At 41.5% G+C, this 22,379-nt stretch overlaps 3 protein-coding genes and 1 long non-coding RNA gene across 5 annotated transcripts; all 4 read left to right on the forward strand.

Annotated features, from left to right (window-relative positions):
- Window positions 1-19: 19 nt before the first annotated feature.
- LOC135339752 (cilia-and flagella-associated protein 96-like) lies at window positions 20-2,948 on the forward strand. The gene is made up of 8 exons (XM_064536019.1): window positions 20-188; window positions 275-387; window positions 765-871; window positions 1,033-1,170; window positions 1,273-1,348; window positions 1,454-1,633; window positions 2,236-2,411; window positions 2,743-2,948. Exons 1-8 carry the CDS (start codon window positions 101-103, stop codon window positions 2,786-2,788), a joined length of 924 nt encoding a protein of 307 aa, XP_064392089.1. The 5' UTR covers window positions 20-100; the 3' UTR covers window positions 2,789-2,948.
- A 248-nt stretch (window positions 2,949-3,196) lies between these two features.
- On the forward strand, window positions 3,197-11,233 carry LOC135339362 (uncharacterized). Of its 2 annotated transcripts, none has more exons than XM_064535446.1 (12): window positions 3,197-3,398; window positions 3,650-4,392; window positions 4,686-4,819; window positions 5,116-5,253; window positions 6,459-6,587; window positions 8,816-8,949; window positions 9,146-9,232; window positions 9,543-9,649; window positions 9,859-9,906; window positions 10,101-10,249; window positions 10,482-10,569; window positions 11,089-11,233. In XM_064535446.1, exons 1-12 carry the CDS (start codon window positions 3,359-3,361, stop codon window positions 11,125-11,127), a joined length of 1,836 nt encoding a protein of 611 aa, XP_064391516.1. In that variant the 5' UTR covers window positions 3,197-3,358; the 3' UTR covers window positions 11,128-11,233. The 2 variants fall into 2 exon arrangements, with proteins under 2 accessions (XP_064391516.1, XP_064391508.1); XM_064535438.1 differs by having other exon boundaries at window positions 3,198-3,398; window positions 9,540-9,649.
- LOC135340272 (uncharacterized) lies at window positions 6,595-7,424 on the forward strand. Its single transcript, XR_010396284.1, has 2 exons — window positions 6,595-7,338; window positions 7,393-7,424. It is a non-coding gene; the product is annotated as an uncharacterized LOC135340272 (long non-coding RNA).
- A 65-nt stretch (window positions 11,234-11,298) lies between the features above and the next one.
- On the forward strand, window positions 11,299-22,188 carry LOC135338961 (muscle M-line assembly protein unc-89-like). The gene is made up of 18 exons (XM_064535055.1): window positions 11,299-11,448; window positions 11,570-11,683; window positions 12,961-13,106; window positions 15,266-15,416; window positions 15,940-16,087; window positions 16,317-16,928; window positions 17,160-17,462; window positions 17,689-17,802; window positions 18,170-18,262; window positions 18,916-18,977; window positions 19,213-19,304; window positions 19,474-19,505; window positions 19,641-19,807; window positions 19,958-20,013; window positions 20,195-20,309; window positions 20,507-20,632; window positions 20,823-20,930; window positions 22,038-22,188. Exons 2-17 carry the CDS (start codon window positions 11,582-11,584, stop codon window positions 20,925-20,927), a joined length of 2,424 nt encoding a protein of 807 aa, XP_064391125.1. The 5' UTR covers window positions 11,299-11,448; window positions 11,570-11,581; the 3' UTR covers window positions 20,928-20,930; window positions 22,038-22,188.
- Window positions 22,189-22,379: the final 191 nt, after the last annotated feature.

Consider the following 22,379-nt stretch of genomic DNA (forward strand, 5'->3'; position numbering starts at 1 on the left):
CCTTTCACCCGAACTCCACCTCTCCGAAGATTACCATGGTTACGTACATAGGAAATCACAGAGTCCAATTATTTTCCAGAGATTATCTTCATCTATAAAAATGGCCAAGACAGACATGGAGCGGGTCGGCCTGTTCTCTGAACAGACCTATACGACTATTGGAGATCCTTATGTACCTCCAGGAAAGAGTGAGCTTGTAAATGTCTAGCACATGAACTATGTGTACCAGTAGTAAAGTCTCAACCATATAATTTGTAACACTCCCTGGCCACAGAGGCGAATGCTGAAAGTGCCAGCAAGGGGAAACAAATGATGACTGCCAGTACAAAAGTGAAGTCCGCTGCTCAAGACGGCTACTTTGGCAAAAACTATGATAGGATCATGACGGTATGTCTTTCATGATGTGTCATGCATTAGAGGGTACGGTGATATAAGTACTGGCATTTCAACCACTACGTATTACCTGTATTGTACCGTATAGCGGGTTATATTTTCGAGACACTACATTTTCGCGGATTGCTCAAACTAAACATTTCGTGGATTTTATTTTCAAGGATCAAATGACCGCACGTCACCCCTACAGTAGAGAAGCTTCAATACCGGATGTAAACCATTACTTTCGAGGCTCAAAATTTTCGTTTTTCTGGGTCTATCCTTGAAAACCTTGAAAATAACCAGCTATACGGTATACAGTATGATATGTTAAATTGTACCGTGTAAGTACATGTAGATTTATAGTACATGTATCTACATCATTATTATAGGGTGAGGCATATTCTGATCCTGTCAAGAAGAGGAGAAAGGACCGAATAGAAGAAACTAAAAAGAATATCGGCAAGGCCTTCATTCCTTCCAGTGGAACCAAGAAGTCGTAAGCATTATTTTGACCTTGGTGATTGATCATACTGATCATGCAAACATGATGTTTGTGTCGAGGATCTCAAGAAATTTATTACCTTAGCTCAATCATAATTATGTTGTTGTATTATACGTCTGTGAGTCTGTGATTCATCACCCTGCACTCTCCCTCAGTTGCGGTGTGGGCAACCATCATGGCACACTGGGTGGTCCCGTTCAAGCATTCAGTGCAGCCAAAAAACCCAAACCCAAGCATCAGTCACCTGGTAAGAACTTCCTCACCAACCCGGGCAAGATGGGAACTGGCTATGGGTGAGTGCAGTGTGCTGTATGTACGTAAGTACTCATGTAAACAAACAACAATACAAGGCATTCTGAATGTGTAATAATTATATGTTTTTCATTCTCATAAAGGTATATTGGAGTGACTATTGGCCCTACCCTCAAGTATCAGTCTGAACCCATAGACAGAGCTCAGGACCTCCTAAGGGTAAGCCAATGTTACTTCCAGTATCACCGATGAGCTGCTACAAACAGTATGAATGCATAAAATTAATGTCACTACCCGTATGGGCCCCACCCACTCACCCTGCAGAGAGAGCGCAAAGAGGCCAGCAAGAAGATGAAGGGTAGTCCATTCAAACTGAATTCTCACCCTAAGGATACGTTTGAAGACAACCCGTACAAGACTGACAATCCACAGCCTATATACAGGGAGCCCAAAAGAGGTGGCGAGAAGCTCAAACCATTTAGACCGAGCAACCCTGCAAAACTGGTGAGAAATGCACATGCCATGCATGTATGTAGGGAGAAGTCACTGGTGATGAAAAACTGTGCAGCTTTATAGTAGTGACTATAGTCTAGTTTACAGCATGCTACTAGCAGGCATAGAGGTTCAGCCACTTCTCAACTGTTTGTAGAGTAAAACCGTGAATATGCACACAGGTTTTAACAATGGGTCCTTGTACTGAGAATATTTAGCTACACCAACAACTTTTCCGGGTTTAACCGTACTGGCAAGTGCTAGAAATAATGCATTTTGACATTGTGCGATAATTATAATAATTATACTCATTAAACCACTGTATTTTCAATGGGAGTGTACCTTGTGCAATAATTACGCAACATGATAGTCACCGCTTGCTGCATTAGTTTGTTTCACACACATTTCTAGGACTATTTTGAATTGCATGTGCAAGCCTGATTGTGTTCTACTTGCACGTGCATGTTTTTCATTAGGAGCCTTTAGTTTGCGACTTGTGCCTGAAAACTCGCAATTTGTAATCAAAGACTCTCACTGGTATTGTGGTCCCATTAGTCCATATACATACAGTGTGCTGCATCTATGCATTATGCTGAATTCCGTCCTTCCTACAGTCTGCTGGGTGCCATGCTGGTACGTTCGATCCTTATCCTAAGCACTCTGATGATCTGTACACTCGCTCCAAGTTAAAAAAATCAGACAAAGCAAAGTTCAAGGGTGGTGAGTTCAAACCCTCTCCTGGACCAAAGACTACACCCACTACATCAGTGCTCCAACAGAACGTATTGAGGTGAATAATTAAAATTAAGATCACCATCTCCAAATGCATGTGTGTGTGAGAGCTGAAGCTACTATCCTACACACTGTACTATAATAATTATAATGTTGTACGTAAGGTGTCCAGTGAAATTTCTCATTGTATGACTATACAGAATGAATAAGTTTCACAGTGTCACATAATAGTTTCCTCGTAGTGTGTTTGGTAGTGTACGTACTATTTGCCTCTCCATGGCATCTCCTGCAATTTAATACCATACAGCTACAGCTACGTACGTAATATTGATGGTATTATTATAATGGCTACAATCTGTGCAGCAATAAAACTGGTATTTTCTCTGCAGGAGAATGAACACAACAAACTACTCGTCGACAGTTCCAGTGCTTTAGTTAGCACACACTCAGTGACTGTGTGTTTGTGTGTGTGTGTGTGTGTGTGTGTGTGTGTGTGTGTGTGTGTGTTGACAGAGAACGTATTAGCTTTACAATTATGTGGCTCTTTTGCTTTTTAAACCATGAATATATCACAATACACATTCTCGACGGAAAAGGTTCCCTCTACTGTCTAGTTTAGCAATAATTGATATTGTGGTATATCTATAAAATAAACAGTGTACTGCCCTTTGCAGCTCACTAGGAAGTTTAGGGAAAATAGTAAATTGCAAAAAACCACTTGAGATAAGTGTAACAGTTTACATGAGTCAACAAAAACGAAAAGCAATTTGGCCTGGAATGTCATTAATTAAAAGGTCATAATTAGTGAAAGTTCAAGTGATGTCTGACCTCCTCTGCCGCCGTGGCTAAAGTGAAGGTTACACCCACGTACAAATAAATTCTAGATCGGGCATTCCTCGACTCATTCCTGATCATCAATCATCAGAAGAAAAGTGTAGCCAGTAGTTGAAGACAGACTATACAACGTACAGCTTCCTGGATCAAAGCTATCAGTACTGCCTCTCCATGGCATCTCCTGCAGTTGTAGATCACCCTAACAGCACCAGTAAGTTTAATATGTAAATCGTAAATAGTGTTTAGTTGTTCAGCACACTAGATTCTATGTCTGATTATGTTAGCCAGATGCCAGATTCAGGTCACTCTGCAATCTCCAGGATGGCATGCAATCCTAATTATTATTATTATCACATGTACATGTACATGTATACCTATAGCAATTAGATTCCCACGTACTAGGTACTATAGTACGTACCTCTGATTTGATTGCGCGTTATAATCCCTCTCCCTCCCTCTCAGGTGCCCCACTCTCCCCGTCACACCTGTTGGACAACGAGGACGACTATTTCACCATTGACGAGTGCTCCACCGTAGACGGGACAGGGACATCTTCACAACACAGCCACTCACATCATAGTACCCCAGAAAATGATAGCAGGAATGAACGAAATTCCAATACAGATCAAAACCGTGAAAAACCCCAAAGGCTTCCATCAGTATATGACAGTGATTACGAGAACACGTCATCGGATGGGCAAATACTTGCTGACAGCAGCGATGAAGAGAGTGAGTCCATTGGAAGAAAGAGGATTGTTCTGGTTCAGCAGGTTCAGCAGGAGCAGGATTACGTCAATAGCAGCGACCTAGATCGTGAGATGGAAATAGTGACGAAAGGTAGTGTACGTCACCTTGTAAGCACTCGTAGTGATGCATTACGAGGAACTGAGATTTCAGAACCTGACTATGTCAACACTGATGATGATAACACTGCTTTATCTAGTACACAAGAGCCTGATTATATGAACACTGACGATCTCATCAATGCCCAGTTGTTTTCGGACAATATCAAACTGAGAGAGGACATTGTGTTATCAACAAGTTTTGGTGAGTCTATGCACCCGTTGAGGGACACAGGGGAAACCCCTGGTGAGGTGTCATGTGATCCGCTCCCGCCCGGGATGGTTCAGAGGAGGTTTGCACCAATACGAAAGTGCTCCACTTTGCATAGAGAGTCTGAGATCAAAATTGAAGCTGTTGAGAAGGTGGGTGTAGTATATGCACACAAACATGCATTACATAACTATCGAGGACCCATTATCCTATAGTGCTTTCAGCTTCATAGATATGATCCCCCTTGACCTATTAACCAATAATTTGTGACTTCCTGAGCATTGTCAAATTAAGATCCCAAAGACTAATGCATAGGTATGGTGTAAGTGCATACATAGATACTTCTGTGAATATCTGAACTCCTGAGTGGTATTTTAAGCTGTGTCGTCATATTTTAGACGTACAGTCCTTGTATGTGTGTTTAGTTTAGTTTGTATTCACGCAGGACGCCCGGTCGGAATACTTAGAAGGAGGTGACCTTGACCCCACGGTACTCAATGTACATGCTGTCCCTAGAGACTCAGAGCTGGCCATCTCATCTGGTAACATGCTGCTCACTGAGAGAGTCAAGTCGAGCATGTAAGTGGGTCAGTTGTAGGTACAGTGTACAGTTAACCTTATGGTACCAGGTGTACTAACAGCTAAATGAAATTGAAGGTTACTGGTGCATATAAAATTATGTACATGCATGCACATTTTGGTATTCAGTGTTGTAGTCTGAGACTTAATGTTTTGTTTGCATTCTCTAATTCTTGAATGCGCGTGTAGCATGACACGTACATGTACCATGTATAAATATGTACTGTTAATAGTCACAAGCACTTCTATGCATGTATTTACACCATACCATACTGCACATGTACACATGTACACAGCGCGCCATTCACTACGACGCCGAATTACCGTGGTGTTCGTCCTAACACTGGCCCTGATCTCTCTGGACTGGGCACGTTTGAACGAACCCTACTCCAAACCACCAGTCCCACCTCAATGCCCAATGTTTTGCAAATACCGTAAGTGGTTTTTGCTCTGCATGAATACGAACTGAAACTGTTTTTCTCAACATAATATACATTATACGTATACATGCAGTGTACGTGCATTCAATACCTTGAATGTTGTTGTCCCTGTCATGCAGTCTCACTGAAACAGCTAGTAATGTATACTGGAGTTGAAATGAGAGTTTTTTTAGAGCAATGGTTGGTTTACCTAACCCATTACTCAAGTTACAATAGCTAGAGAAGCACTTTCCTCTTAATGTAGGATTTGCCCACTTGTATCCTTCACGTTACCGTTCACACTGTCCGGTGTAGAATTTAGAGCAATGGTTGGTTTACCTAACCCTTTAAGCACACGGATTACTCAAGTTACGATAGAAAAGCTTTTCTCTTAATTTAGGATTTGCCCACTTGTATACCTTCACGTTACCGTTCACACTATCGGATTATAATAGTGTAGAATAAAGTTACATTGGCAGTAATAGGATATATTTTGATCCTCACCCTGCAATGTAGTTGTGACGAAATCTAGTGTGGAAAATGAGTGCATTCTTGCAGTAATGATATGCCCACGTACATTATTGCTTGTGTATTTGGCATGATCGTTATGGTCAGCTAGTGTGTGAGTGTGTGGGTTTGGTTGCTATATTAGACTAGTGCTTAATCTACCATTTGACAACATCCAGTATTATAAAAATGTGAATACGAGCACGTTAGTCTGTTAAGTCTCATCTTAAGATGCATCCAAGTGTGTGATTATATTAAACCCTGTACTGTACTTGTCACTGTCATTGCGTGGGTTAGCTTCCTATCTGAATAAGGCACCTGCATGTGTGTAAGTAGCTACATGTAATCCAATACTGAGCTCAAGTATGAGAGCATCGTGTTCATAATGTACATATAGCCTGTGTGTGTATCTATAGACAGATGGGCATGCAGGTAACTATTGCATATAGCCATATTTTATGCCCTATAGCAACAGTATGTTGTCTTGAATGGGATTAAATTACAAGTTTAATTTTGTCCCAATATTTTGACTATTTGGTAAAGTTTTAACAGTTCAGTGCCTGCATGGCCTCCTTAATTAGCCGAGTTCTGCATTATACATGTAGGTTGGCATTATAGCATAGCTAGTATTACATATTATGTACACAGGAATACCAACCATCACAATGCAAGACTATCTTTCTAAAATGTTCACCCCCCCCCCCCTTCTTCAGGTGGTATCACGAGGGGATCACAAGACACGTTGCTGAATCACTGCTCACTGCCAAGTCTGTACCTGATGGCACTTACCTCCTTAGAGACAGTCTCCAAGGGGGCAACGAGTCCCTAACACTCTCTGTGAGGTGAGTCACGTATCTCTCCTCGGTTGGAAGAGCTGAATTCATTGCGCTGTAGGCTTACAATGTACAACGTGCATGTGTGTGTGTGATGCTAGGTTAAAAGTGTCACTCAGAATGTCATTCCAGTCATTCCTTAAAGGGAAGGTACCATGAAAAAATAAAGTTTTATTTTTTTGCCTTAAAATGTTCTTTGTGGGGTATAAAATAGCCCTGAGACAAAAAAATATTTTTCTGAAAATTAACTTTTCAGAGAAACAGGACTGTAGAAACACAATTTCTGGCTTAAAATTTTGCTTCCTGTTGTGGTCAAATGTGGGCGCGGTCAAACGTGACGTCAGAGTAGGCATTTGTGCTGCATGTAAAATGTATTCTGTGTGTGTTGAGTGTGTTGCAGCTGGTTGCTCCTTTACATCTAGCAGTCATACAGTTCTCTCAGTTGAAATATGAGTGGGAAAAACAAGTCCTATGTACCAGAGCTCACTGAAAAGCAACAGAATCCTGTTTTTGTGTACAGTGAAAACTCACAGATATGACCTCCCTTGCTGCTCAGTTTGGGATCCAAAAGAGGAAGAAGCTGAGATCTGAGGTCTGGAGCCATTCTAACTGTTTTCTATAAGGCAGTTATTCAGAAATAAACTGCCATATCGTCCTGTAAAAAGAGAGGCCCTGAGATCAGAGTCATGGAATGGAGAGATAGCCCTATAGAGAAGTGCCCGGTCGGCCGCTGTATACGGAAAAGCGAGAACGGAGACAGGTTAATAGCTTCTGTTTTTGTTCAATCATGTATAATTATAATACCTCGCTGTAGTTGATACTTGATGCTTTACAAGAGACAACCTCTCTATACCGTGACTCCTGCATGTAGACCCGGCATGCAACTGAGACTCCTGATCAGACTACATATGCATGCAGTACCTCTCTTCCTATTTTCATGTTGGAAACAACTTCAGCAAGGGTCTCATTGTCATGCAAAGACAAGTGAAACCAAAACTTGACGTGTTAATAATGTAAAGATTACCGATAGTAACTCAAACCCCATCTAAATTATAAATTATAACTACCAAGGATGTCGATATTTAGTGTGAAGTGCTTGGACTCATGCATGGTGACTCTCCCCCTGTTGTCAAATCCCATACAACCTAATTTTGAGCCCAGCATCTTCTTCTCCTAAACGTTTGTCGCGACATTGACAAAAACGTAACTTTTAAATTGTCTCAAGAGTAATACACGTAATACAGGTTGAGTCAATAATCCTGCATGTGAAGAAGAAGGAAATTTGTTACGAATCGCAGCTATACTGCATGCACAGCTTGGTAGAACAACTCGTATAATTATATGTCTTCCAAGCCAGCCCCAGCACAACCGACTAGTTAAGAAAGTTATACCTTTCACACTGATAAACTTACTGGTGTATACTTCATTCTCATCTGCCTCACCATATCTGTGTTTGTGGGCAGTGTACACCATCTGTAGCACCCACATATCAAGGATCAAATCCATCACACTGATTCTCTATTGGTATAATACATTTCTACACAACGTACTACCGCATGCATTCACACCTGACACACTCAATTGCATGACTGTATACTTATACATATAGACCTAGTCTATATACTAATTAGTCAATTAACATTTCCTATCCTGCCTTCATTGTCACCATCATCATCACCACTCGAACTAGCATGGGAAGGCTTTCTCGCTCATACAGATATGGCTCCACAGCGCTTGTTTTATCTTCACTGCAGCTTTTTTCATGCTCAACAGATGAGAAGGAGTAGGAAAAACTCAACTGGCTTGAAAATCATAGCTAAAATCACATGTGTCTGTCAGTCAGACTCATGCAGCCACCAGTATGCATCAATTCAATGTTTACTAGTACCTACTCTGACGTCACGTTTGACCGCGCCCACATTTGACCTCAACAGGAAGTAAAATTTTAAGCCTTTCTTAACAATCCTGTTCCTCAGAAACTTTAATTTTTAAAAAAAATTTTTTGCATCAAGGTTATTTTATATCTCACAAAGAACATTTTAAGGCAAAAAAATAATACTTTATTTTTTCATGGTACCTTCCCTTTAATGGTAAATGCACAGTTTATAATGGACATAATTTTACGTAATGAATAAATATGTGCATTAATTGTTATGGCCCTTCCGTTAATAATAATACACTACATGTATGTGTACGTAAGCATTGTCTTGACGGATTGTTTCCCTCCCAATGCTCAGGTGTCAGAGGACAGTGAAGCACTACCGCATTCTGTGGGACGGAAATCAATTCACTTTTGGGTTAGGGAAGTTCTCTGATATCCAAACACTGAGAGATCACTTTGACAATCAGCCAATCATCAGCGGAGAGTCAGGTACGCGTATAATGAAATTGATACTTATAGGTTCAATTACCCTTTACCACATTCCCTTAGCACACCTAATTGGGGCTTGTGAATGAGACAATCTTTTCCAAATTCAAATTCCCAACTCTAGCTCCCACAGTTTATTATTGTTTTCATTATATAAACTAGAATTACTGTCACCATTATGTCCCTCTCCTTAATTCAGGTGTGCTTGTCCAACTCACTCACCCGTACCCCAGATCAGTGGCCGAGCCCGCCATCTACTTTGACCCTGATATAGTGCCCCAAGAAGGTGAACAAGCTGCATGATGTGTATACCTACATGTACATTGTAATATCAAGTTACAGTATTTGCTAAATACATACAGTTAATATACTGACACTTTGCCTGGTTTACGTATGTTATATATGTACACATGTAACATTAGCCTCAACACACCAGGAAGATTTCTTGACCTCGCGTTACATACACGAGGCTAACATAACATTTATGTGTGTATCCCGGTCATGGTCATTTATATACCGTACACAGTTATGGAATCATTGTGATGCTGCATGAGTACACGTATAGTATCATTCCCAACTTTGTGTTTCCTCAGAAGTTCCTGCAGCTACATCTACCACTAATGGTGAGCGACCAGTGGCCAAGAAATGGGCCAAGAAGGAGAAAAACATTAAGAGTGTTGGACAGTCGACACCTGAGCTTTCTGTGAGTGTGGGGGTGGGGGTGGGGGTGTGGTGCTTACGTAGGGTAGTCCCTTTATGTAATTACACTCGGGCGCTGGATAGCTGTCTTCCTTGTTATGTGCTTGACTGCATATTGTACTTGCTAAAATTGTCCCTGGCTGTATATCGACTATTATAATTATATTCACTGTGCTGCTCTAGTTAATATTCATGTCTCCCCATGCTCCACAGGTAAACTCAAAGGAAGGGTTCTTGACAAAACTAGGCTATCATGTCAAGGTATGTGCATGTAAGAGTCTGATCAAGTGTTTGGTTGGTTTGCCTGCATGTATTACTGTTTTGTATTCTAGTAATACATACTCGAAAATGGGTTGGTCTATGTGATCTGAGTATCATTATATACAGTACTCTATTGCCTAGTGCCTATAGCCATCCTTTCATTCAATTATACACTAATATACCCACTCCCTCAGAATTGGAAGAAGCGATGGTTTGTGCTCTATCGTAACGAGCTCAAGTACTTTTCGAGTCAGGGCAGCAAGGAGCCCCTGAAGGTGATTGACCTTAATGATGTCACTGCTGCGGAGAGGGACGAATCACTAGGCAAGAACTACTGCTTCAAGTGAGCTAGTAGCCATCAAATGATTGCTGTATAACTTATGGTAACTATAGTGCAATGATGTCTGTCAGAATAGTAGTCTCTATAAGAATAGACTTTTAAGCACGTTCTTTGTCAATTAACGTAAAAAACACGCATTTCTTCAAATTAGTTTGTACCCTCTATTGTCATTGTCATTATCTCAAAATTATTTCGATCCTATAACCCCCTCCCTCCCCCCCCCCCACACACACAGGCTTGTGACCTCAAGTCGTACCTTCTTCATGTTTGGGGCGTCTGATGCTGAGGCTAATGAGTGGGTGGAGATACTCAGCTGGAAACTGGTCAGTGAGGGAGGGTGGTTGCTGTACACAATGTACAGTGATAGGCAGGTCTAGCATTGTTACCTCTGGTACATGTGCATTGCGGTATATAACTATAACATTTGCAATAGTAAGTTTGTGTGCATTTCTCAATTCCCTGTGCCTAATAAGTGTGACCAAAGGTGCATTGTTTCTGGTTGAGTTGTCTCATTAGTGGCTCTGTTAATTATGATAGTTACCGAACACACTCATTCTCCGAGTAGTTGCCCTGAGTGAGTGTCTTGTCATCAGTAATTGATTCGGTGCCAACATTCTTCTTGGGTTTGTGTTTACTCTTACATGTAGCTCATGTAGATTGAAATGTGCGAGTCTAAAACTGTTCGTAATGGCCTGTCAGGAAAGGCCAACTGCATTGGCCGGGCACCCAGGTCCCAATTGTGTACATAACACAAGACAACCCCTCATTATTATAACGACCAAAATTTTGTTCCCCATTGTCTAAGAATTATGTCTGTTAAAACTTATTTTCTGCCTCTGCAGGGGCAACGATCAAGATCAAATACAAGTACCAGAGATTGAACTCATTAATTACCTTTCGTCCAACGTTCAATAGTTTTCAACAGTTTTTTATCTTCATTCTTCTTGTGAATTCTCCATCCAAATACACATGATGAATTTTAATTTGCATTGGTATTTTAGGGCGGCTTTTAAGCGAGTCAATTACATACAGGAAGTGATAGTGCAGTTTGCTTCCTGTTGAGATAAGAAAACACCCCCCAGGCTATATATAAACTCTATGTACGTGAGCTAGCTTCTGTTCATAGCTACAGTGCAGTGCAGTGCAGCACAGAGCAAGGCATTTCCATCCAGATCAACTTGGCAAAAGCAAGAATTACAAAAGTGAGGTCTAGATCATTGGATGTGTTGCTTGTAGCTAGCTTGTAGATCTACTAGTACCAGTCATGCCTATGTACACACACAATGCACGGTGAGTCATACTGATGGTTTGCTCTCCCTCTAGCCATACAGAGTCATGGAGGAGGATTCCTATTTGGTGGTGATCGAGGGTGGTAGTCCGTGGGGCTTTGGGATTCAGGGAGGTCTCGACTTCAGGTCTCCACTCCGAGTGAAAATGGTGAGACATTTGATAGCGAACCCACCCCCTTCACACACACTTATTACACAATAATTATGAGGCTATTCCTCTTTTGATCATGTACACATGTTCTAATGCCCCTCGGCTATGGGTATTAAACCAGCAGTGTCCGCAGTGTGTGTTCACGATCATATAATTATGGTTAGTGCGGTAAATGGAACATGCAGTGTATTAGTCCTGGTTCTGTACAGTCAGTCCAGGTGATGAGTACTGCATGATAGTTACGTACCGTCCTGTGTGTCCAGAGGCCACTTTGATTCAATGTACCTATAATAGTCAAAACTCTTCGCCCTGCCCGGTTTTCTAGCTATAGCCAACTATGGTGCATGCGCTATTATATCAATGTAAATAACTTATAGTGTAGGTTCCTCATATTTTACCGACTATGTTAGCCATTCCTATTAGCTTGCAGCACTCATGCATTTAGCTCATTAGGCCTCGTTATGTGGAACTGTTAGTCAACTGTCAGTTAATTTACTAGGTTACCATTTTTCATAGCTAAAAAGTCAAGTGTGTTTGCGGTATGGTCAAACAACCAATCAAATTGCAATCACTAGCAGCCCACCAGATCTGCAGTAGTGAAGCCTTGCCCGAAATGTGCTTGAGTTTCACAGTGGCACCGTTGTACGTATGATTCATTGTACGAATAATATAATTATAATGAGGACAAATAAGGTCACCTGATGGCATGAACAGACACATTCTTTAGGCTCCAAGTTGTAAACGTTCCACTGCTTGTAGCCGTTTGACCATGTATGTTTCTGTACTATTTTTTTTACTTTTTGATGATTTCGATTACATTCCAGAAATTAACAGCTGATGAATAACAGTTCTAGTCGTGTGTGTGTTTTGTGGATGCGAGTTTGTTTTGTCAGTTGCTATAAATACTTTTCATATCAGCAATGAAAACACATTATTTTCTCTACTGAAATCCTGTTGCCACATTACTATTATTTTGAAATCAGGGTTCTCTATTAATCCTGTTGCCACGTTTCTGTTTATCCCCAAATGAAAACACTTTATTTTCCCTACTGAAATCCTGTTGCCATGCACATTTCTGTTCGTCCCCAAATCTAATGTTATCGCACCCTGTACATGCACTCACAAGAACAATAAGGTGTATTTGTAAGTCGTGGGAAACGTTTTGCATTTGCTGTATAATTTCCGTGAAAGTATAATTATAATTATACCATAATCACCATGGGGTGTACTCACAGATGAATTCACAAGTAATTATTTTCATAATGCACTTGCAGGTTACCCCAGGAGGGCGGGCACATAAGAGCGGGCTGGTTACCGGGGACTACATTACAGCCATTAACGGCCAAGAGACAAAGCCCCTGAAGCACATGCAAGCAATGCAGCTCATCAAGAAATCAACACAGAAAGTGGAGCTAACTTGGTGAGTATACATAACAGTCATCAAAATCGGTGCAAGTGATGCCCTAGCTATAGTAAAAAAATCAGTGAAACCCGGAGCACATACACATGCATAATTTTATGTGTAATTTTACATGTCGATCTGCATAGTGTGCTACATTAATTTTTGTGAACAAGATTTTTGGTGGGAGAGTAGTTAAATGTATGTGCACTTATTCTTACTGCCCACTTATTCTTGGCTCCCGGCGTAAGAGCAGATTGCTTCCTTATCGTGATGTATTGTGATCAGACATTTTGGAACTCTGCAACATTCAATTTCCCTGTTACTCGACGAGACTCTGTTTGGACTGTGATAGGTTTTGTTGACAATTCCTGTGGTTTAGTGTGTATAGGTGACTTGTTATATCATTACTCGTTGGAATGTCCTAATGCTAGCTTCTGTGTATAGTCTGGTGGTGGGTGGTGTTTTGATGCAGGCTTCAACCTAACTATAGGGCTTGCTTAAAGTGCCTTGTTGAAATAGCCATAATTATTGCATTATGCTAATATAAATTAAGTCACGTGCATGCATGGGTGAGCACTATTAACATTACAGTCATTGTTCATGGCGTATGATTTTAACCTTGTTACGTCGTAATTAGCAATTAATTGTTTCCAAATTGGTGGTTAGATTCTAAGAATTTATCAGTATACCATTATCAATGTGCTTATGTTTGGCTTGTTAATAGTCAGCAGAATAGATCGGTCTGTTGACAAGTGGTGGGAGGGAGACGATGAGTTGTTTAGTATTGGGTTGTGTGCTACACAGGGTATGGTGCCAATTGTCTGTGTGTTGTCACGGACACACCCTGGCTTACTTGATTGGTGTGTATGCATGTACATGTGCTTGTATTGTATGCGAAGTACTGCAACCCATTATTATTAGTTAAGACTTTACTATCAATTTAGTGTAGAGGATCAGCTCGGAATGTTTTAAAGAGCATACAAAAATTCCAATTTTTACACCCTAACAAAAAACAATAAGCTTAATTAACTTAATTGTAACAACGCTGGCATGCCTTCTCAAAATAGCCTATGCATAGACTGATATAATTAGCACAGCTGCATGCCTGCATACGTATCCATGGTATGCGTCCTATAATTAGGGTTGTTTGGGTCATTCTGTAATTAATATGAGATTGTTTTCTGTGTCCAGTGAAATTTACCCACCATTGATTATTGTAACCTGGCAGCAAATGTTTGTGCTCTAGAATGTTCTCAAAACAAGGTTCAGTGTGGTATCTACTAATCCTTCATCGTGGATAGTACGTGACATTGATATGAATCAAGAATGCCGCCTAATGACTTCATTTTTCATAATTTAGAATCATTGCAGATTACAGCATCAATTTTGTTACACACACATTTCCAAAATAAATGTCTCTTCCTTTTTCCATGAAAAGAGTTGGTGTTCGTTTAATGCGTATCATATACGTATAGGTGGTCAATGAAGAAGCTTGCTTATTTGGGGGTAGTGCATGTATAAATTAAGTACGTGACCAGTAGCGGTTAAGTGCCCCGGTAGTCTCTATACTATGACATGCAAGAGGTGGGTGGTAGTATACTCAAGCTGATCGCTGAATGGTCGAGCTATGTGCGGAACGTATGAGCACGCTCACGCACACTCGGAATTTATGTTATGTAAACAATGGAAGCTCTGATTTCACCTCTAATTATTTAGCGTAACGCACCGGCTGCTGTCGCGAGTAAAATGAAACCTCGTTAAAGCAGGCACATGTACCGGGGAACAAGGTCTTGTCCGTTATGTACAGAGGTGACCTTTGTTGAGAGGTTGTTTTGTACGTAAACTGTTCATATGGGACCTAAGTGCCTGGCCATTGCTATTAAAGAACGGTTCCTGGCTTTATGACGTCACTGTAGGAGCTACTAAAATAGCATTTTCCTGCTGGTTCTCGGATTTTATGTCTTAGTTAGTAACTGAGATTATTATCTTCATTGTTTTGGTGGGAAAGTGGCGTTATGTGTTTCAGATCGATGTAAGAGTGGTTTGCAATACGTAAAACAAAGACGCAAATATATCGCTGTACCATTCACATTCATAATTATGTACTACACACACACACACACACACACACACACACACACACACACACACACACACACACACACACACACACACAGTATAAAGATGCGGCCGGGCCTCATTTCCCCAGCCACCAACTCATCGTTTAGCTTTCCCAGCCGGGTTGCCAATGGCAGCGTCCCTAAACCACCGGTCTCGCGGAGCCCGGTGATCAGTAGCAAGACACTCACACGACCTGCCCCTCCCCCCGTGAGTTACTATACATATAGCTGTTAGACTGTATCTATCCAAATACTGCCCAGTTAAGGAGTGTTACCATGCACTCTTAATAGCCACCCCGATGAACAAAGCCACCTCTGTTATACTCTATATTATGGCCAAAGCTTTGTCCCCCAACGAAGTCTGTTATAACGGGGTTCAGGCCTGTTTTGTTCATGTTTTGTTCAGAGTAGCTAGACCAAACCACTAGCAGAGGCTGCCAACAATTAATGCAGTGTCTTAGCAGGAAACTATAGGATGTTGTGAATTAACATACTGTACATGTAGCTATATAGTCAGTGCTGTGTCATACCATAACATACGTATGATAATCATATTGCTTTAGACTGTGAGAATTAAGCCATGCATGTACTACATGTACATACAATGTGCTTGTACGTATTCCATCCCTGTAGGCAATCGATACAATTAGTGTTTCAGTTCCAAACTGCATGCACAGTCAGTGTGTACGAGATGATCACTATTTAATAGTGCACATCATTATTATTCTCAGGTTGTTGTCAATGGTCACAATCGCCAGTCCAGTCTGGGCACGCCCAGTGAGTCCACGGCAAGCTCCTCCCCCCACAGCTGTGGCGGTGAGAGCTACGAGGCTAAATTCCTCGGCATGGACACATATTGCATTGACAAGTCACATCCTAGTGAGATAATGTGTGGGTGGTTCGAGTCTTGGCTCTGTTAGACTAAGAGCGCATAAAACATGTGATATAGTTGTGTGCACTCTTGCATGGTTAGGTGTTATGTTGAGAATTAATTCCCGGAATATCGAGCAAAGCGATACACTGTTGTAGCTCACTTTAATTTTGTATGTCACTGTGTCTAGTATAATTACGGTGCACAATTAGTATTTTGTGCTTGTCTGTATTGCAGTGCCAGATGTTGCAGTGCCAGACGTTGCAGTACCGGACGTTGCAGTGCCAGACGTTGAGGTGCCAGACGTTGCAGTGCCGAAACTTGAGGTGCAGGAGTCTGTGGATGTGGTCCAAGTCGAGGAGGAACCTCTCGTCACTTACGACCTTGGGAAAGAGGAATCCCTACCACAGGAAGTGATAGAAGAAATGGCTGTAATGGTGGAAGTGAAGGATGAACTACATGCAGCGTACAGCCTGGAGTCGTTGGACGAGCCGTCCGAACCTGATCAGCAAGACGCCCCTGTTGAACAAACGGAGGAAGTAATTAATGATGAGTCTGCAGTTTCTGAAACGGTTGAAGCCATAGTAATGACCCCACAGGATATAGACATTACATGCGATGTACATAATGGGGAAGCCCCCGTTCCTATTGTGGAGGCAGCAGAAGCTGTTGTTATGGAAGAGACCCCAATTGAGCTCAACTGTGACGAGACAGCTGGGGAGGTTGAAGTGAAGAAGCCATCTCGCAAAGCCAGTCCTTCCATGAACAAGATGGACCTGGTCAACATCATCGCTCATGCTGCTGAGAGGAAGAAACGGGAGAGCAGAGAGAGCAGCGTAGACTCTCAAGGTGGGTTAGTTAGCTTACTTGAAGGTCTGGGAGGCAGGGATGGCCTAGCCGATCAAATGCTGGAACTTTTTATTTCTTATGTTTCAAGTAATGAACGATTTTGTATTTCGTACATACGTACGGCATTAATTCTTCGGCTCTGAAGAAGAAAGTTGCTAGCTAGTGGTGGCTTGCTATTTCGTGGGTTGACCCACTCAGGTTCTCAGCTTTTACATTCATACATGTGTGCAGATCCCACCAAAGGCCAGAGCTCACCTGAGAAGTCCCCTCAAGTCCCAAAGAAGCAATCTCCCAAACACTCTCCCAAGGAGACCTCCCCAAAACCAGCCGGTGGCAAATCGGTCATGTCAGCTTCTAAACCACCTAAACCAGTGAGGGCATTGTCTATCGAGGCCAAGGAAGACATCTTGCCTGTTGCCAAGCAACCACTCAAGCAGACAGAGAACCCCGTTGCCGCAGGAATTAAGGAACCGGGATGGTACAAGCAGATGTTCCAGGATTTCCAGCACACAGTGGAAGAGACCTACCCTGGATGTACGTTGCTAGTAAACTACATACATAGGTCCCAGCTTTACTGTGTGTATGCATTTATAATTATGGTGGTACGTACGTCTTAATTTAGTGTGTGTATTTGCTCACTTACGAAACCTCACTGCCCCGATGGGTCTGAACGAACCTGTAGCTTTTATTGTTGTACTGGCAATCATATTCTTTGTTAGACGTATGGCTGCGTGTCTGATACCCTCTCTCCTCTTTGCAGCATCTTCAGGTCCTGAGACAGAGTACGTGTACGACGAGAGAGGACTGAAGGTGAGGAGAGACTCTCTGCCCAGGAACACTAAACCACTGCAACCGGAGAGGGAGAAAGCTCCAAGTACGTGCCTACAGGGGTTGTATCTATAGGGATCCCGGACTGGCTAGTATGAGATTGTACTTTGATAGGCTGTCATTCAGGTTCAGGGTGACTCCCTTTCGTGCTGCCTTGCTGCTAAGTTGCTTATAATAACCTGTCTCAACCCTCCAATAACGGCAATGAATACGTTTACTGCCACAGTTATGTTGACACTCCCTCTATCATAGGTCCTGATGATCCGGTGTATGTGTACGATGAGCGTGCGCACTGTCTGTTTACTGAAGCTAGTACACATACAGTATGCAGTGTACATAAGTACACGTAGATGAGCAACATTAATTGCAACTCTGTTAGAGTCCTATAATGACAAGTTGTTCCCTCTTTGCAGATCCTGGAGTGACGACTGACGATGTGCTGTCAGCCAACAAGAGACAGACCGGCTTGAAGGCCAATCAGTTCAGCACTGATGGATCTAGAGACTGTGAGTGCTGCATGAGGAGCTATGTAGCTGCTAACATTTAGGATGAGGAGCTAGCTATACTTACATCTAATTGTGTTAGTACCTTACAGCCAGGCTAGATTTTGGCGAGTTAAGCAGATTTGTGCCCTTTCTTTTGGGATTTATGGGTTGACGTGAAGATTATTACCACTCAATCAGCTTTCCGCTTTCCTCTTTACCAGCTCTAATTGTGTGGGTGGGTTCGTAGTTCTGTGTGCACACCTAAATGCTGTTCATCTAAATGCTGTTCATTTTTGTGTTTTGGGTTTACCCACGTACATTTTTGCCAATTAGCATCCTAGCAACTAATGATCTTGTCCAAATTAGGAGATCACTTATAGGCACTCAGTTCACTTTATTAGACATGAATTATAAAAATTGAAAAGATAGCCAGTGCAGCTATGAGGTAAGAGAGACTAACACTGTGAAAATGAGGCAGTAAAACTCTGTTTCTTTATTATTGTATATTAGCTCAGTGTGAGGTCCCCACATACATGACTTGTACATGTTTGGATATTGCTCACAGTTTGGCTTGGCTGTGTTTTCAGATTTCTTACTCTTTTAATACGTTTACTGCCAATACACTATAATTATAGTACATGTCCTGTACTAACCCCCCCCCCCCACACTCTCAGACTGGAATCAGAAGGACCAAGACCATAAAGAGTTTGAAGAAAACAAGAGGAACTCACAGGAGGTACTTACTGGGAAGTACGGGACATAGTTTACAATGGCGTGAAGCAGCGTAATCTTAACTTATAATTATAAGTCAGCAAAATAAATACGTACAGTATAAATTTATACGTAGTGTGTTTTACTGCATAATACTTCGTAGGTAATAATTATGTATACCGAAGTTGTTGCGGGGCTTACTTAGTACCAGCTTTTTTCATGCAAGCGAGCAAAAGCTCACTATACTCTTGTGTACACAGCTCCACGTTCGTCAGAGCTCCAGTTCCAGCGACTACTCAACCAAGATGACCTCCATGCACCCTCTGCTGCAGGCTGCCGCGCAAGAGAACAAGTTAGTCGGAGTCACTTATATTATAGGATTAGTATCTATGTGTATTTCTCATGTGTGTGCTGTGTGTGAGAATACACCGACACTTATTGTGACAACAAAACTGTTTAGCGTGTCATTTTTAGTATTAATTATGTGTGTTTGGTTGTTACATTAATGTCTGTCTCTCCAGGGAGACGCCAGCAGCTGCTGATGGAGAAGAATGTGAGTAATAAATTAAGGCAAATGTGTTATTCTACCACATATATATTTCTTGAGAAAGCAACAATTTATACAAACAAGCCTGGTGAATAAACGTGTTGTCCCAAAGCTGGCTCAATCTTATACTCCCTCGTGCAGCTGAGAGAGTGTTCAACCGCATCGATGCGTCCAAGTTGCAGGGGGCACTGGAGAACGCCTCAATGCTAAAAAAGCTGGAGAAGGAAGGCGTGGCACCCGAGTTGTTGCCAGGAGTTGCTAAAGGCATGCAGGAAGAGAAAAACAAGCCAAAGGAGAAACAGCTCAAGGTAAGGTCTATGCTGCTATCCTACTTAATATAATACACACGTACATGTACCAGTGTGTAACAGCTGTGAAGTACAGTCTACATGTACGTAGCTGTTACAAAGGATGTTCAGTGTGATCATGTCTATCAAATTTCGTTTGTATATATTTAGCCTCCACCTGGAAGGAAAGGAAAGGCTCTCTACGCTTTCGATGGACAAACTGCAAAGTGAGAGTGCCTGTATACATGAACATGTACATATGCACATACATTCAATGTAACCCCTCTGCACCCTCTCCTGAAAATCAATCGTCATTATTAATTATTTTTATACTGTTGCCGGCGTACCAGGCCATCCATGTAGGCATAAATCTCATACCTCCCCCCCCCCACACACACACACTTGTAGGGAGCTGTCGTTCCAGAAGGGAGACATTGTTGACCTCCTACACACTGTTGACGCCAACTGGCTGCAAGGATCACTGGGCGGAGCAAAAGGCATCTTTCCAGCCTCATACATACAGGTGTGTGGACCTGTTGTGTTGTGCTTTAAACTATATAGCCATGTGGTAATTACTGTTAATCACAGTCTGTTAATATAATTGCTTGGCAATGTCTAAATTAGCCTTGTTCCCAGGCCGTGTTAGTACCTTTGCTGACATTAACAGTGAGTTATTGATGTATTAAGCACTCTTCATATGATACACCCCTCCCCTCACAGGTGCTCAGTCTTGATGAGTATCGTCAACTCATCTCGCCAGAGCCCAAGGCACGTATAGAGGTTGGCAAAGCCCAGGCACTCTACGACTTTCAGGGACAGAGTCTCAGAGAACTTTCCTTCAGCAAAGTGAGTAAACTGTAATATTGTTCTACACTATAAACTAGCAGGTTACTGTTACTGTAGTAGTTACGTAAAACCTTACTCACAAACATTGAAATTGATGTTGCAGACTGAAGAACAACTATAATTATATTATCTGAGCTCCTTTCAATGCTGTAGCATGTACAGTACAGATACTCTCTTATTTTTCTCATAGGATGACGAATTGATTATTAAGAAGAAGATCGATGACAACTGGTACGAGGGTTACCATGGAGACAAGGAAGGAATATTTCCAGTACTCTATGTGAAAGAGCTTTAAAAGGTACTACATAACTAGGATATACCACACCTAAGAGGAGGATATGCACTAAACAAGCTCGAGGATGCTTTTTTGTAGCCTGAAATTCTGAGCTCTTATTTTGCTCTCAAGCAAGACGATTAAAATGCGTATACCGTATAAACTTATGTTCTAATTTATCGGACAGCAAAAAACGATTATTTTGGAAATTGTCCAGGTAAAATTAGAAAGAACACGCGAAGTTTCCGGAATAATTAGAATAAGCATGCAGCTGAGCTAGCTAAGTTAATAGAATAGTGCCAGAGGAGGATTGTCAGTGCCGAAAGGTCTTAATTATAAAGCTGCTTCCGGAGGACTTTAATTAAATTCCAATCAGTTAGCTCTACGTGAATTGGAGATACCAAAGGAAGAGTAGATGAGTGGAATTCAATTAAAGTCCTCTGGTAGCAGCTTTTTGATTAAAACCTTTTGACCCTGACGATCCTCCTCTGGAACAGTGCATGTGCGATAGTTGCATAGCTATCTAAAACTAGCTAATCCTCAAAGCTATCTAATGTTGGCTTGGAATGTATCTCATTAGGTATTGTCCGGATATTTTTCTGTTCTATCAGTATGTATAGAGATCTCAATTTTTTTAGATCAACCCAAGTGGTCCCTTTTCTCAGATTACACCACTAAAATTTAAGTATATACCAGAGTGTCTGCTGTATTAGAACAACGAAAATTGCCCAGAAAAATGTCCAGGATAATTTTCGCTATTTGGCTACAGAGCCCTCAGCAGAAATTTTCGTGGGTTCTAATATTCGCAGTTCAATGCCAGGAAACCACACCCACCAATAGCTTGCATGTGAAATTACCAGTGTATGGGAGTTTGTCCCGGTTTAAATTTTCGCATTACTACTCTGCCCTCGAAAAACGTGAAATTTTGCACCCCACGAACATTTCCCGCTATACGGTATATGAAACACATTTTGCTTGAGGGAATGCAAGCATTTGGAGATCAGTTATAATTATAATTGGATGCACAATTTATCTGATAGGTACACGTACAATGAGGTGGCTAATTGTATTCAACAGGATTGGCTTTTTTTTACTTAAAATGACAACCATTACAACACACACACCGTACAGGTTCATGGCAGTCATTTTCAATTTCAAGGAACAATCATTGTTATCCATGTATACTTATGTTGAAACTTATGACTGTGTAGTTGCAGCTCAATCTTTTAATTGTTTTTTGTACCCCCGTATGCATTGCTTGTGTTTGTCGAATTATTTTTGATATACGATATCATATATCGACCATGGACTGGAACATCTCGACTAACGTGTATTATAATTATGGTGGGTGTATGTGGATACATAATGTTTATGTCCATCAATAAAGGTATACAGCTGCAGACTCAAACTTCAGTAGCGTCAAGAAATTCCAGAGTGTCAGTAGGCAGAGCCTGTATTTTTATCACTAAATTG

Source organism: Halichondria panicea, chromosome 1 (assembly GCF_963675165.1).
Source record: "Halichondria panicea chromosome 1, odHalPani1.1, whole genome shotgun sequence".
NCBI classification, from domain to species: Eukaryota; Metazoa; Porifera; class Demospongiae; order Suberitida; family Halichondriidae; genus Halichondria; species Halichondria panicea.